At 51.6% G+C, this 15,200-nt stretch overlaps 1 protein-coding gene and 1 long non-coding RNA gene across 2 annotated transcripts in view; both read right to left on the bottom strand.

The window, feature by feature from the left end:
• LOC121141534 lies at positions 1-6,447 on the bottom strand. Its single transcript, XR_005878464.1, has 4 exons — positions 5,900-6,447; positions 2,247-2,349; positions 609-806; positions 1-164 (listed from the first exon to the last, which is right to left on the bottom strand). It is a non-coding gene; the product is annotated as an uncharacterized LOC121141534 (long non-coding RNA).
• Positions 6,448-7,536: 1,089 nt separating this feature from the next.
• Positions 7,537-15,200, bottom strand: part of Mrc2 (mannose receptor C type 2) — a 55,700-nt gene continuing 48,036 nt past the window's right edge. Inside the window, 12 exon segments of the mRNA XM_013113384.3 lie at positions 7,537-8,993; positions 9,087-9,113; positions 9,867-10,046; positions 10,217-10,336; positions 10,606-10,755; positions 10,855-11,023; positions 11,135-11,373; positions 11,846-11,954; positions 12,090-12,253; positions 12,350-12,464; positions 14,541-14,683; positions 14,946-15,046. Of these exon segments, the coding sequence (XP_012968838.1) occupies positions 8,770-8,993; positions 9,087-9,113; positions 9,867-10,046; positions 10,217-10,336; positions 10,606-10,755; positions 10,855-11,023; positions 11,135-11,373; positions 11,846-11,954; positions 12,090-12,253; positions 12,350-12,464; positions 14,541-14,683; positions 14,946-15,046 (1,741 nt within the window). The 3' untranslated portion in view covers positions 7,537-8,769.

The following is a 15,200-nucleotide window of genomic DNA, read 5'->3' as shown; positions in this document are numbered from 1 at the left end:
TTGTAGGGAAATCGTGTATGGTGTGGAGGGCATGAGGAAGAGAAGAGAGCGCCAGTCAAGACTGGTGGCAGACTCCTGTAGTTCCTGTAGTCTCAGCACCGGGACAGAAGGATTATAAATTGGAGGCCAGCTTGGGCTGTGAAGCAAGACCCAGTCTCAGAAATCTAGAGAGAAAAACAGAGACAAAAATAGGCTTTTAAAAGATGGTGGAAAGGAGCAAGTAGCATCGAAAGATGTGCGCTAAGTGAAAGAAGCCACACTCTAAAGCCTTGATAGTCTGTGATTCCACTTGTATGGAACTTCTAGAAAAGGCAAGTCTATGGAGGCGGAAAGCAGATCTGTGGACTCTGGGAGGCGAAAAAGAAACAGGGACTGGAGGTGAGGAAGGTGTCATAGAGTGGTTACATGATGGCAGTCACAGAATGGCAAATTTGATCAAATCCATTGAACTGTATGATTGCAGTATGGGGTATGACAGCCTGATTATGATACTTGTACATCCCTAGATGTCCTCAAAAATAGGACACAGGGAAGAAAAAGGAGGAAAAAGAGAAAGGTAAAGTGAGAGACAAGGGTTGGGGATATAGCTCAGTTGAAAGAGTACTTACCTTGCATGCATAAAGCCACTGGGTTCATCGTCTGCACCACGTATATGATGTGTGGTTATGCTTGTCTGTGACCCCAACATTCAAGAGGCAGGGGCAGGAGGACCAGAAGGTCAAAGTCATCCTTAGTTACATAGCTCGAGGTCAGTCTGGGCTACATAACTCCCTGTCAAAAACCAGAGATAGACAGGAATGGATAGTCTGAAAATAAGAACAAAAAGTATAAATACATATATGTGCATACATGTGATAGTACCTTAATGAATCCATCATTTATTTATTCATTTTAGTGTTTAAGACAGGGCTTCTCTGTGTCGCTTTGGAGCCTGTCCTGGAACTCACTTTGTAGACCAGGCTGACCTTGAATTTACAGAGATCCACCTGCCTCTGCCTCCTGAGTGCTGGGATTAAAGGCACCACCACCCCTGGCCCATTTATTTTTAATTATTTAGATTTATTTTAATTATATACAGTGTGTATGTGTGTGTGTTTTGCTTGCATGCATGTATAATGCACCACATATGCCCAGGGCCTGCTGAGGTCAAAACAAAGCATCCAATCGCTTGAGACTGGAATGACTGACAGATAGTTGTAGGCCTCCATGTCGATGCTGAGATTCAAACTCTGGTCCTCTGCAAAAGCAACAATCACTCCAATTCTCTAGCTCTAAGTAAATAATATTTAGAAAAAATATTTATTTGCCTAATGGGTGTGGTAATTTGAATATGTGTAGCCCCCATGTGTTTGAATGTTTGGCCCTTAGGGAGTGGCACTATTAGGAGGTGTGGTCTTCTTGGAGTAGGTGTGGTCTTGTTAAAGGAAGTGAGTCTCTTTGGGGGCATTGAGGTCTCATATGCTTAAGCTATGCCCAGTGTGGTACACAGTCTCCTGCTGCCTGCGGATCAAGATGTAGAACTCTCAGCTCCTTCTCCAGCACTGTGTCTGCCTTCTTGCTGCCATGTTCTGCCATGATGATAATGGACTAAACCTCTGAACTGTAGGCCAACCCCAATTAAATATTTCCCTTTATTAGAGTTGCCATGGTCATGGTGTCTCTTCACAACAACAAAAACCCTAACTAAAACAATGAGTTCATTGTGGTGTTATCATATATAAACAAAATTTAGACCAAACAAATTTCTTCTTGCCTTCAAGACCCCAGGACATGCCCTGTGCCCAGCCTGGCTCTTTCCTGCAGGCTCAGGATAAGACACTGCAGCCTGAAGTGAATAATGAGAGTGATGAAGTTTTAGGAAAACTAGTCTGGGCTACCTAAATCTTGACCCATCCCTCTGACGAGTTCCATTTAAACAAAGTGATACAACTCCCGGAAATAAATGGGTTCAGCCAAGCCGCCAAGACCCAAGATCAGAGGTAAAGGTGAACATCTTTGCTCGTTAGTAAATACTAGACAGCCTAATTTGCCAGTAGCTCCATGGTCTAAATGAAACGCAAAGCTTCAAGTGCTTAGGTTCAAACATAGAAAAATGGGCCTTTGTTTTTTAACTGTATTTTAAAATTGAGTGAAGATTTGTCCAAGAACCAGTACTGAAAACCATGGAAGAGAGGATAATGCACTTAAAAATAAGTTATATAGGGCCTAGAGAGATGGCTCAGTGATTAAGAGTGCTAACTGCTTACCCAGAGAACCCAAATTCAATTCCCAGCACCAACATGGCATCTCACAACCATCTGTGACTCCAGTTCGAGGCATCTGCTGTTCTCTTCCGGATTCTGTTGGTCTCTGTGGAAACCAGGCATGCATGTGGTACACAGGCATATAGGCATATATACAAACAAGCTACCTTTTTTTTTTTTTTTTGGTTTTTCAAGACAGGGTTCCTCTTGTTTTGGAGGCTGTCCTGGAATCAGGCTGACCTCAAACTCACAGAGATCTGCCTGCCTCTGCCTCCCAAGTGCTGGGATTAAAGGCGTGTGCCACCAACGCCCAGCTCAAACTACCCATTATATTTAATAAACACATTTTTAAAATTATAAAGCCAGGCAGTGGTGGTATGATGGGGAATGGTTTTCTGTATATGTTTGTCTTATTGGTTGATAAATAAAACACTGTGGCCAATAGGGCAGCACAATAAGGCAGGTCTAGGAGATGAGGATTCTGGGAAATGTAGGCAGAGGGAGACACGAGGTAGACCACAATGGAGTAAGAGGTCTGGACCTTTTCTCTGGTAAGATAAGACCACATGGAAATACTTACATTGATAGAAATAGGTTAGAAATTAAGTCAGAGCTAGCCAATAAGAAGCTCTAGATATTGGCCAACAGCATTATAATTAATATAACATCTCTGTGTTATTTGGGGGCTCTGAAGTGGCTGCAGAACCAGGCAGGAACACTGTTACAGTGGCACATGCCTTTAATCCCAGGAGGCAGAGGCAGGCAGATATCTGTGAGTTCGAGGCCAGCCTGTTCTACAGAGCTGGGTCCAGGGCAGGCTCCAAAGCTACACAGAGAAATTCTGTCTCGAAAAACCAAAATAAATAAATAAAATTATAAAACTAAGTTGTATAAGCTGGATATGGTGGCAACAGGGCCCAGAAAAAAAGGGGGAGAGAGGCATGGAGCCCAGACTCGCCAGTACAAAAGTTCACATACAGAAAGTCACATCAAGGTAATGCGAGCCTGTGGGCTCCACTTACGGGGCACTTCTTGTGGACTGACCTAGGGCTAAATAAGCCCTTGATGTCTCTCTGTAATCCCCAGTCAGCCATGTTGCCTGGAAAGAAACTTACCCTCAGGAGCTCAAGTAGTATAATGTCTAAGTCTGTTGAACAAAACTATGCACCTGACCCCTGTGATCTGTTGCAAAGAGAAAAGGTAGCATCCTTAAGCAGCTCCAATCAGAGAATGCAGAGCTCCCAGAGGCAAAGGGTGCAGCAAAAAGCCCCTGGAAGAAAGGCTGAAGAGCACTGGCTGCTCTCCCAGTGGGCCCAGGGTTCAATTCCCAGCACCTACATGGTGGCTCACAGCCATCTCTAACCCCAGTTGCAGGGAATCCAGTGTTCTGGCCTCCATGGGCACCAAGCATGTGATACACAAACATATGTACAAAACACCCATATGCATTTTTAAAAAGTGCTGGAAGACAGGAGAGAACAGGAAGAACTTTTGGTGGCTTGTGGAGTTCAGGAGAGGAGGAGAGGGGAACCAAGATGGAGGAGGAGGCTGTCGATCAGGGATAGCACATGTGTTAGCAATTATTTACTGCATATGAGGGAATGGAGACTATGGAATACTGTTTATATATCTTATACAACAGACTTGAACATCCTTGGATGTAGATAGCAGCAGCAGCGCCTGGAATCGCAAGGGAAGGATGTGCTTAATATTTTGTTGTCCTTACCATGGAGGACACCATGCACATTCCCCAGATTCCAGGGAAGGAAGGACAGTCAGTACAAAACCGCAGAAGTGAGCATGGAAATACAGTAACAGAAGGCCAGGTGTCCCCACCCTCACCCTAGACACCCACAATAACAGAAGGCCAGGTGTCCCCACCCTGCACCCTAGACACCCACAGTAACAGAAGGCCAGGTGTCCACACACTGCACCCCTAGACACCCTACAGATCTCACATGAATCTGGAAGTGACAAGACAGCATGGATGGGAACAGAAAAATGTCACTGGGATCCCCAGAAAAGGCTAAATCTGAAGTCTTCCACCAGCTGATAAGAGACCTGTATTTGGCTCCTCTGAATACATGGCCCTGAACCCTGGTGCCACCTGGAATTTAAGCAGCCTCCAGTTACTCACTCCTCTCTCGTGTGTTGGTAACTGCTTGCTTTCCACACGGGGAAGAGTTAAGATCAGCCCCTCCCCCTCGCTGGAACTGCTTCTTATGGGACAGCAAAAGGCTGAAGCCAGCCTTTTCCTGGGGCCCCTTGGCAGCGCCCTCCGAGAAAACTCAGGCCCGCAGGGATGTCTGGGCACTTACCTCATGCTGAGCCCCTCATGGCCCCTCAGCAATTCCTCGACCCCCTTCCTTCCTTTGGTCTCCCCCACAATGCTGGCTCTTTGCCTTGTGTCTGCCAGAGACTCCTGGCCCTACTGCTCTGGGCGGCTTGGCCAGGTTTGGGCAGCAATGTTCCAGGATAGCCATGTGCTGAGGCTGGCTGGCTCCTCGCCCCCACGGCCTCAGAGAGCTGCCCACTGGGCCAGTCCAGCTCTGCCAGGGTACCTGGGAAGAGGCCATCTCTGACGTGATGGGAGGCTGGGGGAACGCTGTTCTCTGGAGAGCTGCCCCGCCTCCCTGTTCATTCATGGATTCACTGAGCTGTCACTGAATGAGCAGGTGGGCCAAAGCTGGGCCGCTTCAGGCCTTCAAGTGAGGGTTGGGCCCTGTGCCTGGTAGACAGTGCCCTTTGAGCAGGCTGGGACAGGTCTCAGGCCATCTGCCACTCAGCAGGCTCAGCAAAGAACCTGGCGCATAGAGGAGGTGCTTCGAGTTTATTGAACTGCACCCCGCCAGGTGAGAGGCTCTGTCACATGCTCCAGAACCAGAGCTGTCTGGGAGCCAGGGGGCAAGCGGCCAGGCCCCAAGTCTTCTTCCTGATCTGGTGGAGAACCACAGGAGCATTGCCTACTGGGCAGACAGGGCCACCAGCATGGAGGCTGAGAACCTGCTCACTCAGGAGCCCCAGGGCCTAAGACGCTGTAGGCCAAACTTGCTTGTGAGTGTGGGCTCTGGCAAGACTCCAGTCACCAGAGGAAAAAAAGAGAAAAATTAGCATGTCAGGGTTGGGGGAGTCGCTGCGGTAAGAGCCTGAGTTTGGCTCCCCAGAACCCACATAAAACCCCAAGGCAGCAGTCCATGCTTCTAACTCTAGCCCTGGGGAGGTAGAGCTAGGTAGATCCCTGGGGCTGCTTAGGTCAGCTGGCTTGCTTACTCGGTCAACTGCTCACACATACACATACAAACACACGTAGACATACACACGTGCACTCAAGAAAATAGATGCCAAACACCACTCCTGGGTTACCCTGGACATTTGGGGTGTCATTCCTTCAAATGACCCAAGAGATCCCAACAACAGTACTTTTCCCCACCCTGCTCTCCCGGGACACGGGTCAGCAGTATCCAAGGGGAACCTGCACTGCCAGAGAGGCTCCCAGCAGCTGTCAAGCAATCCCTGAGCCACGGCCAATGAATGGCACAAAGGGGCTATTCTGGTCTCAGTTTGGAAAGCAAATCACCTGAGGGTAAAGTGTGTTAATCATTAAGGACCTTTCTGTGGGTTGGGGTTCCCCATTCCCGAGTGGCTGGCCTGCCCACCTCGCATGGATCCTGCTGTTAGAGTTGCAGGGCAGGGTGCTCCCACTCAGGGAAGTCCCATCTGAGGCAGTAGTCCTCTTCATCCTGCAGTCCTGGAGGGAAGCCTGTGGTACCTCCTGATCCCCCAGAGAGCACCCGATGCCACCTCAGGCAAATCCAACACTCCTGTTCTCCAGGCAAATCCAACACTCCTGTTCTCCAGGCAAATCCAACACTCCTGTTCTTCCTCGTGCTCTCCCCTTGAAACAAACACTGGAAAGAGATATGGAAACCAGCAGGGCAGAAGTCTTCAGGATGGATGGGGTGGGGGGTGAGGGAGAGCCTTCAGCGTGTTTCCTCAGGCATCCCTTTCTATCCCTTAGACTTTGAACCATGTGACTGCATTGCCTATTCAAAAGACAAACAAACAGAAAAGTAGGACCAGGATGTAGAAAGTCACCAACGGGACAGGTCTGAGAACAGGAGACCTTAACCGTGGCTATCGTCTTGGTCAAAGAACCCACCCTCTCCTGAGGTCTGAATTTATTACTGGAGCTTCCTCTGCGTGGCCTTCCTGCTTTCACTCCCCTACTTCCCTTCCATTGTCTCTGTCCCCCACCCCAGTCACAACCATTGTGCTAAAGGTCAGGTTAGCCGTTCCCACAGAAAGCGTTCTTCCCAATGCCCACACTGCCCACTGCCCCACATAGCCACTCTCCTGCCCTGGCCCAGGCGTTGGCTCTCGGCACCTTCCTTCTCCTTCAGGCTCACTCTCCCGCCCCATGGTGGGGACCTCCCCATAGTCCACTCATCTTCCCTCACTACAGCCCTTTGTTTAAGTGTTTCCAACTCAAACACCTGCTGAATCCAAGAGGATGAAGAAGGGAACTCCTGGCAGGCAGAAGGCAGGTATGAGAGATAGCCCTGAGAGAAGGGTGCTGAGGAAATGTCACTCCTCAAAGTCCCGCCCAGAAAGTAACAACAGCAGGGGGCTGACAGGATGGCTCAGTAGGTAAAGATGCTTGCTCAATACTGACCGTCTGCGTTTGATCCCTCAGACTCACACAGTGGAAGGAGAGAACTGACTCCCACAAGTTGTCCTCTGACCTCCACATGCATATTGCAGTTCTCTCTCTCTCTCTCTCTCTCTCTCTCTCTCTCTCTCTCTCTCTCTCTCTCTCTCTCTCTCTCTCTCTCTCTCCTCTCTCTCTCTCTCTCTCTCTCTCACATACACATGCACACACGCACACCATGCACACACACACACCATGCACACACACACATACACCATGCACACATGCACACACACACACACACACACACACCATTTATGGAGTGTTTACTGTGTGCTCTCAAAGTCACTCGGTGAGGATACTCTTCCTTCATCCTTAGGCATCCTCCCAACAGCCCAACCCCAGGAGACGGCTCCTCTGTGCCTACTCACGCTCAGTGGCCCAAGTTCACGTGCTTATGGGCAGGAGTTCTTCAAGAATAGAGAGAATGAGCAGGGCCAGAAGGGTGATGAGAGGAAGTGTCCCCAAGAGCTCAGAGGCAACACGACAGGCTACACAAACCACAGGATAGAGCCTGCAAGACTGTCTTTTCTCTCTAAAGGGACGCGGGGACACAGCTGACAAAGGACCAGGAACACTCATATCTCAAGCCTCTGGAAGGTGTTTTATTTGTTTGCTTTTCTTTTTATTTTCTTTTTAAAAAAAACAATAATAGCACATTTAGAAAATCAAGAACTACAATAGAGCGTCTGTGTCTTTGAGTTTTTGTTCACATTGCCCCGCACTGGGACACGCACTGGGACACGGGGACGGGCGCTCTCCATCCTTGCTGGGTCCCTCCTCTTGAAAAGGTGCTGAGCAGCTCCAGGAGCCAGGCGCTATTCCCCTAGGACACAGCAGATGGTAGCACCCGGTGCTGTCCTAGGCCACTGCCTCTCCAGGGTCCCTGCAACCTCTTCCCCCTCTCCAAACCAGAGCCTGAAGCTGGAGACACTAGGGAACTTATTTTGGTCCCCACAGGGGACTCTTTCAGGGACAGAGCCCTCCCCCGGCCAGCAGGAGATGACACCCCCTTGAGTGGATAAGGTGTCCCTCCCTGGTCCCATCTCCACTCCAACAGACACCACACTGGTGCCCCAGTTCTTAGACCTGAGCCACCTAGGCCCCTTCTGCCACACCCTAGGTCCATTCCAGCAGGCACAGGACTGACAGATAGACAGATGCTTAGGGAGAGAGAGAGGGAGAGAGAGAGAGAGAGAAAGAGAGAGAGACAGAGAGACAGAGAGACAGCGAAAGACAGAGAGAGAGAGGGATACAGAGAGAGAGAGGACCCTCCCCCAGGGCCTTGGCTCAGAAGGAGGCACTGGGTTAGAAAGGCTTGAGATGGATGAGAACAGATGTGAGGGCTCGAGGGTGGGGTAAGGAGACAGAGCTGACTGACGTAGCCATGAAGGAGGACAAAAGCGACAGGGAGCCACCCTAAGGGACGGGGCTGGCTTTCTCGGCCTGCACATAGGAAAGAGTCCTAGGCTGTGGGTCAGCAGCTTAGGCTCGGGGATCTGGGGAGAAAGAGGCAGAAATAAGCTCTTGTTTCCCTTCTCAGGTTGCCTCCCGTTACCAGGAGGGTTCAGGCCCAGGTGACAAGGTCCCAGGACCAGGAGGAAGGGGAAATGCCCCACTGCGCTCAGCCAGGTCTCAGCCTCGCATGTGCGGGAGGCTGGGAACTCCCATCCCATCGCATGCTCAGCCCCCGGCTCCCAGTGGCAACTCCCAAGGGTTGCCGTCCACAGACCAACTGGACTGGTGGGTGATGGGGACCTGTTGACCTGGAGCCCCTGCCTCCCCAGTTCCAGCCCCACCCTGACCACGCCCCAGGCTCTATTCTTGTTGCTCATTCATTTCCATGTCAGACACTAGGATGTTCTTCTCCGTGGCCTCTGCTGGGCCAGAGCTGCTGCTGCGACTGTAGCGGGCCCCCTCAAAGGATCTACGCTCTGTGCTGTGTCGGCGCCGGTAGAGGATGAGGGCTGCTGTCACCAAGGCCAGGAAGAGCAGCACAGCCATCAGCACCACCACCAGGGCCACCGGGTTCTCGGGAAGCGCTGCTGAGATAGTGATGGGGAACGCACATCAGGCCACAGCCATGCCCACCAGGGACAGAAGATCGAGGCTCCGGGCTTGTCACCTCCACTCACCCGATGGCAGGAAGCTGTTCTCTCCCGCTGTAGAAGACGGAAGAGCCATTAATCACAGTCAGTCCTCATAGAAATCACAGTCACCATGTAAGCACATGCCTGGGACGTGCTCTCCCAATGTCACTTTGCAAACCCACTGAGCATCCATGACGCCCTGACCCGACTACCATGATTCCCATTTCAGATATGAGAAGTTCAAAGACTTGCCTCAGAAGGAAGAGGTATCTCTGTGCGTGGTCTGTGTCTATGTTCTCATAGGTGAGTGCGCCGCACGTGTGCATGTGTGTGGAGGTAGGAGGTCAGTGTTATGGTGTATCTTGATGGCTTCACTTTTTTTTTCTGTGAGACAGGGTCTAATTGCTGAACCTACAGCTTATGATCCAGCTATCCTGGCCGGCCAATGAGCTCTCACTTCAGACACACGCATATACCCCTTCCCGTCATGGGGTTACAGACGTGTGCTGGGAATCTGAACTCATCCTCATGCTGGTGTGACAGGCACTTTACCAACTGGACCATCCATGCCCCTAGGCCTCAGAAGGCAGAGCTGGTTGGTGAGTGATCCTCCCGGGACTTGAACCACGTCCCTTGTCCTTAACCACCAGAGAATGACGGAGCTTGCTGACTCCTGGCGCTTGCTGCCCACTTTGGAAATTAAGTCTCAGGGTCAGTGTTTACTACGGACTAACGGTGTCCCACCCACGGCATCTGCCCCTGTGCACCAAGGCCCAGCTGTGGGCACGGAGGGCTGAGCCACTGCCTCCTGAGAGCCTGGCTTACCTCTGGGGAGCTTGCACACAACTCCCATGGTGATGTTGGTACAAGCGCCAGGGCGCCACAGCCCGCTGCTGCTCTGGATCCAATAGCAACTGTTGTGGCTCAGCATGCTAGGGCCCAGGCCAGGCGGCCCCCAGTTAGAGTAGTTCACAGCTGTGTTGTCGTGCCAGACAAGCATGCCTCCTGTGGAAGGAAGGCGCTGAGGAGATGTGAGGAGGGGAACAGGAGGGGCATTTATAGGTGGGAGGGAGCAGATAGTCTCTCACCAACCTCCCTGACCGCTCTCCTTTTCCAAGCATCTCTCCTGCAGCCTGAGCCCCGGGCCCTCCCCATACCTTACACAGGGCACCCACCTTTGGGGTTGAAGTTCATGCCCAACCAGGCTCCTCGACTCTGGGCCTCGAAGGTCTGCAGGTGCTCCCAGACAAACACATTCTCTATCTCATCAACAATGGACAGAACTGTCCCACCCGCTGGACACAAAGGAAGCCCGTGTCAGGTGGGACAGAGCCTCCTCGTGTTGATAGAGCCCCGCCCACCCCCGGTCACAGTGGTCCCGCCCTCTTCACTGGCAGCCCGAGTCTCAGCATGTGTGTACCGTTGCATATACTGTACATGTCACAGTATGGTCTGCGTATTAAAAGGTGAGAGAATTTGGGGTAAGTACTACCTACAGGCAAGAAGTCAAGTTCCTTCTCCAGCTCTGAGAGTCTGGGCGCTGGGCTGGCCTGCTCCCACCCACCTTTCTGGCAGCGCTGCAGCGCCTCCTTGTGGCCCAACAGCAGCTCCATGTGGAAGGAGTAGCAATGATCCCTGAAGGGAATCCAGGACGAGTCAGGCAGCCCCTGGGGACAGCTGCCACGGTAGCTTATCCTTCGAGGAGGAGGGGGCCCTGTCGGAGCACAGGATTGAGGTTGTGACCCAAGCATCCTCTCAGGACCACATGCACACGCCCAAGCCTTGCCCCCCCCTCCCCGCAGGTGGTACTCACCCCTGCTCACCCCACACACTGCCCCCTGCAGCTTGGTATCACAGCTGGTGGTGCGCCAGGTACCATCGACATCCACGTAGGCACAGCCTCCCGACTGCTGAGGCTCCCCATCTTGCCAGCTCACGTAATTCAGGGGCTCCTCTGAGAGCCAGGAATACCGCCTGGAGCCCTGGACGTGAGGTGACCACGGGCGAGAAGAAAGGGGATGGACTCTCAGGAGGGAGGAAGGGAAATCAAGGGCAGAGGGTAGGGAAGACAAAAGCTTGACTTAAGAGCCCACCTCCTCACTGGCCAGCCCAATCCACAGTGGTGCTTGCAGCCCCCTGGCAGCCTGTGTGAGGTAGGCCTGGGTGTAGGGGTCAGGCACATACGCCAAGCTGGCATTCCGGCTCTCGCACAGCAGGAGGGCGTCTTGCCAGCGCAGCGGCTTCTGCAGCAGCCGGAAGGTGCCGTTGAGGTAGGAGAGCTCAGTGCCAGGGGCAGGGGGCGTTGCTGCTGGGGATGGGCTCAGGGAGGGGTCTACAGGGAAGGGGGGCAGGGCTCAGGCTGGGCTCTGCCCCCCTTACCCCGTTCCCAGGTATAAGGCTAGGTCAGGGAGTAGGTCTCCACTGGGCATGCTTGCATTGGTCAGGCCTCTGTGTCAGTCACTGTTCTTATGAACTTCATTTGCTAACACACAGAGGAAAGCTAGGAATTTGACAGACTCTTATCCAAGGAACCCAGGACAGAGGGACCCGGGAGCCATGCACGGAGCTGGGGGTGCCTTGATGTTGAGCCTTAGGGAGTGCTGACCCCAGACACGGCAGCATGTCGTACAACCCAGTATCTGACTGCCCACCGACCTTCCTCCTGAGACCACCTGCTTCCCGAGCAGCTGCATGGCTCTGGAGGGACCTCCAGGGCCCCCGAAGACAGGAGCGTTTGGTTCTTTCTGGCCTGGCCCGCAGCAGCTAGCCAGCACTGAGGGGCTGTGTGCCGCCGTGGCTCGTACCTGTGCCCTTCTGGCAGATGAAGCCATGTGTCTCCTCCGTGCAGCTCCGATCATCCCAGCGGCCAGTGAAGTGGGCTGAAGGGCTGTGCAGGACCACTGCACAGCTGGTCTGCGGGGGGAGGGGCTACTCAGGGAAATCCCAGTGCTTTTGATACCACTGCCCCGAGGGTGGCTGAAGCTGGAGGCGGGGAGCGGACAGCATCGAAGGTAACGGGGACAGTGGAAATCAGAACAGTGTCCTCACCGGCTTGGTGCCGCTGGAAGCGGGGCTGGGGCCAGAGGGCTCTCCTGGAGCCCAGTTGGCATATAGCAGAGGCTCCTGCTCGATCCACTGGAAGTCCCTCTGTGAGGCGTGCAGGCCAATCCAAAGGTCAAAGGTCACGTTGGGGAGGCTGGCTGTGACGAATGCTACAGTCCCCCAGAAGAAAGACAAGAGTGATGGGGTGGTCCCCGCTTGCTCTGTTCCATCCGGGTGCAGGGCCACTGTACTGGAGGACACCCTACCTTGCTCTAAGGGGTTTGCAATGGTGACCAGCTGGGCGTCTTGCTGTTCACAGGAGAACTGCGCCTCTGACCATTTCACCCTGTCCTGAGGGTCCTGGCCCTGGATTCGGAAACACTGTGGGGCGGGAGATGTGATTGATACCCAGCTTCAAACTCCATCCCACAAACCCAGGAGCCCTGCTGGGTGCCCCTCATCAGCTGATGCCCAGAGAATTTCAGACTGAGGCAGTAACACCAGGCACAGGGCCTACAGAGCTTCCTGGGCGAAGCCCCACCCTCTCATCCCGTCACAGGAGTCACAAATGCCCAGATTCTGATTTTGTTTTTTTTGGGGGGGGACAGGGGTGTTACTGTTTGAAACAGGGTCTTGTTATGTAGCCCAGGCTGGCCCGGAACTCATGATCTTCTTGCTTCAGCCTTCCTAGTATTGGGATTGCAAGTGTGCACCACCATACCCAGCTTGGTTGTGTATGTGTACACCTATGTGTGTGCGTGTGTGTGTGTGTGTGTGTGTGTGTGTGCATGTGGAGGTCAGAGGACTCTTGTTCCTCAGTTGCTGTCTGCCTTGGTTCTGCTTTGTTTTTGAGACAAGGTCTCTCATTGGCTTGGTATTGTTTCCTTTTCTTTTTGGGGCAGGTCTCTGTTGGCTTGGGCTCACTGATTAGATTAAGCTGGACAACCAGTGGCTTCAGGGACTTCTCTTGCCTCTGCTTTCCCAGCAAGTTCTAGGTGTGTACAACCTGCCTGGCGTTTTTGTTCTGTTTTGGTGGGTTCTGAGGATCATACTCAGGTCTTCATGGATTCACGTACAGCCAACACTACCACCTTAGCTATTTCCTAACACTATTTTTGGTGTGTGTTTAATCTCATAAAAATTAAGATTAGCAGGGCAGTGGTGGCCCTACCTTTAATCCTAGCACTTGGGAGGCAGAAGCAGGTGAATCTCTGAGTTAGAGGTTAGCCTGGTCTACAGAGTGAGTTCCAGGACAGTCAGTGCTACACAGAGGGAGACCCTGTCTGATAAAACAAAAGGCAAACAAACAAAAGAGTTGAGAATAGAGTGGTAGTTATCAGGGACAGTAGGAAGAAAGGAGGGAGAGGAAAGGTAAAGTTATGTAAGATCAACTTGTTTTGGTACTACAGTTCAGTAAGGTGAGCATGTGGCGAGGTGTCCGTTCAGTAAGGCGACAGTGTCATAAAGTGACCACACAGTAAAGCGACTGTGAGATGAGGTGACTGCAGAACAGAATGCATTCAGGGTTTCAGACAGCTCCAAGGAAGGACTTTGGATGGTCTTCCCCTAAAGTAAGAATATGCCTTCAAGGAGACAGACATATTTAGACAGACATATTTACCCTAATTTAAGCATTATACAACATATGAATTATCAAAACACTACATGGCACCCCTAAACACCTATCATTTTTATGTTTTTTGTTTGTTTTTTTATTTGGGTGCTTGGTTTGGTTTTTTGAGACAGGGTTTCTCTGTATTGTTTTGGAGGCTGTCCTGGAACTTGCTCTGTAGACCAGGCTGGCCTCAAACTCACAGAGATCCGCCTGCCTCTGCCTCCCGAGTGCTGGAATTAAAGGCGAGCGCCACCAACGCCCAGCCATTTTTATGTTTTTATGTACCAGTGAAAAAATTAATTTAAATTAAAAAGAAATGGATTTTTATATTGTAAAACAAGAGAATGAAATATATATAATCATATGTTCCTATTAAAATTGTATAAATGGCCAGTTTATACAGTTCTGTTCTTGTGCATATTTGACTACATGTGATGACAGTCTCATTAGTGTAGAAGTAACTATAAATTTTATTTGTATCTTCTTACACGTATACACAAATATCATATACACACATACAGATTAGGTATAAATGCTCAATAGTTTGTTTTATTAGTAGAGTTCATTATCAAAAGGTTTGACAAGTACTGATCTAGAAAACTCGCAGAAGTATTTGCATAACCTCGATCGCTGGTAGATCAGGTATTATACACTGAGCCACTTTCTGAGGAGCCTCGCTCTCAAGGAACCTCGGTTTCATTGGTGCAGAGAGGTTGGCGGGAACAGACACGAGGTCATACATGATGTTGTTGTTGCCAAACAGCTAAGGCTCCTGAGGCTCAGTCATCCCATGTCCCCATCCTCTCCCCTGGCTCTCTTGGTGTCCCCTCCCAACTTCCTACCTTGTTGAGGAACTGGTTCCAGCCAGTGGGGCAGCCTCCTAGGGCTGAAGGTAGCAAGTCTGGGGACTGAGTCTCTATAGAGCTGTTGCTGCGCTTACAGATGTAGGGCAAGGCTGTATGGCACCTCTGGTCCCCCCAGTCCTCTGTGAAGGGGAGAAGAGAACCATTACCATAGGGCAGGGTAGGGCAGGCAGCTCTCTTGGTCTCAGGCTCTCAGAATATGGGTTGAGCTCAAGTCCTCTGCCGTTGGAGGCATGGGCACACCCATTGCTCCTCGGATACAGCCCTTCTTGGATTTGCTCACAAAGAGAAGAGACTAATGACACCCTAGGCCTACCTGGATACCCCCAACCTTAGCCTCTTCTTCATGTTGACAACGCCCTCTCTGGTCCCCGGCATCCTCACCTTGGCTGGCTGTCATGTACACACACTTCTTGTCCTTGCCAATGGGTCGAGGTTTTCCCGGTGCCCAGGAGATGAAGTTTATAATAGAACCATCTGCCCACCTACAGAAACGCGGAAGTCAGGTTCAGCCTCCTCTGTATCCAGCACTGGAGGCCATAGGACAGAGTGCATCCCGAGACCCCAGACCTGCAGCCTCCAAGTAAAGCCCTTCCCGGCATGCACTCAGCTCTCTCGGATGCCTAGAAACCCTCCTGC

This window comes from Mesocricetus auratus, unplaced genomic scaffold (assembly GCF_017639785.1).
Source record: "Mesocricetus auratus isolate SY011 unplaced genomic scaffold, BCM_Maur_2.0 Super-Scaffold_100007, whole genome shotgun sequence".
NCBI lineage: Eukaryota > Metazoa > Chordata > Mammalia > Rodentia > Cricetidae > Mesocricetus > Mesocricetus auratus.
This window is presented reverse-complemented; position numbering and strand designations above follow the sequence as displayed.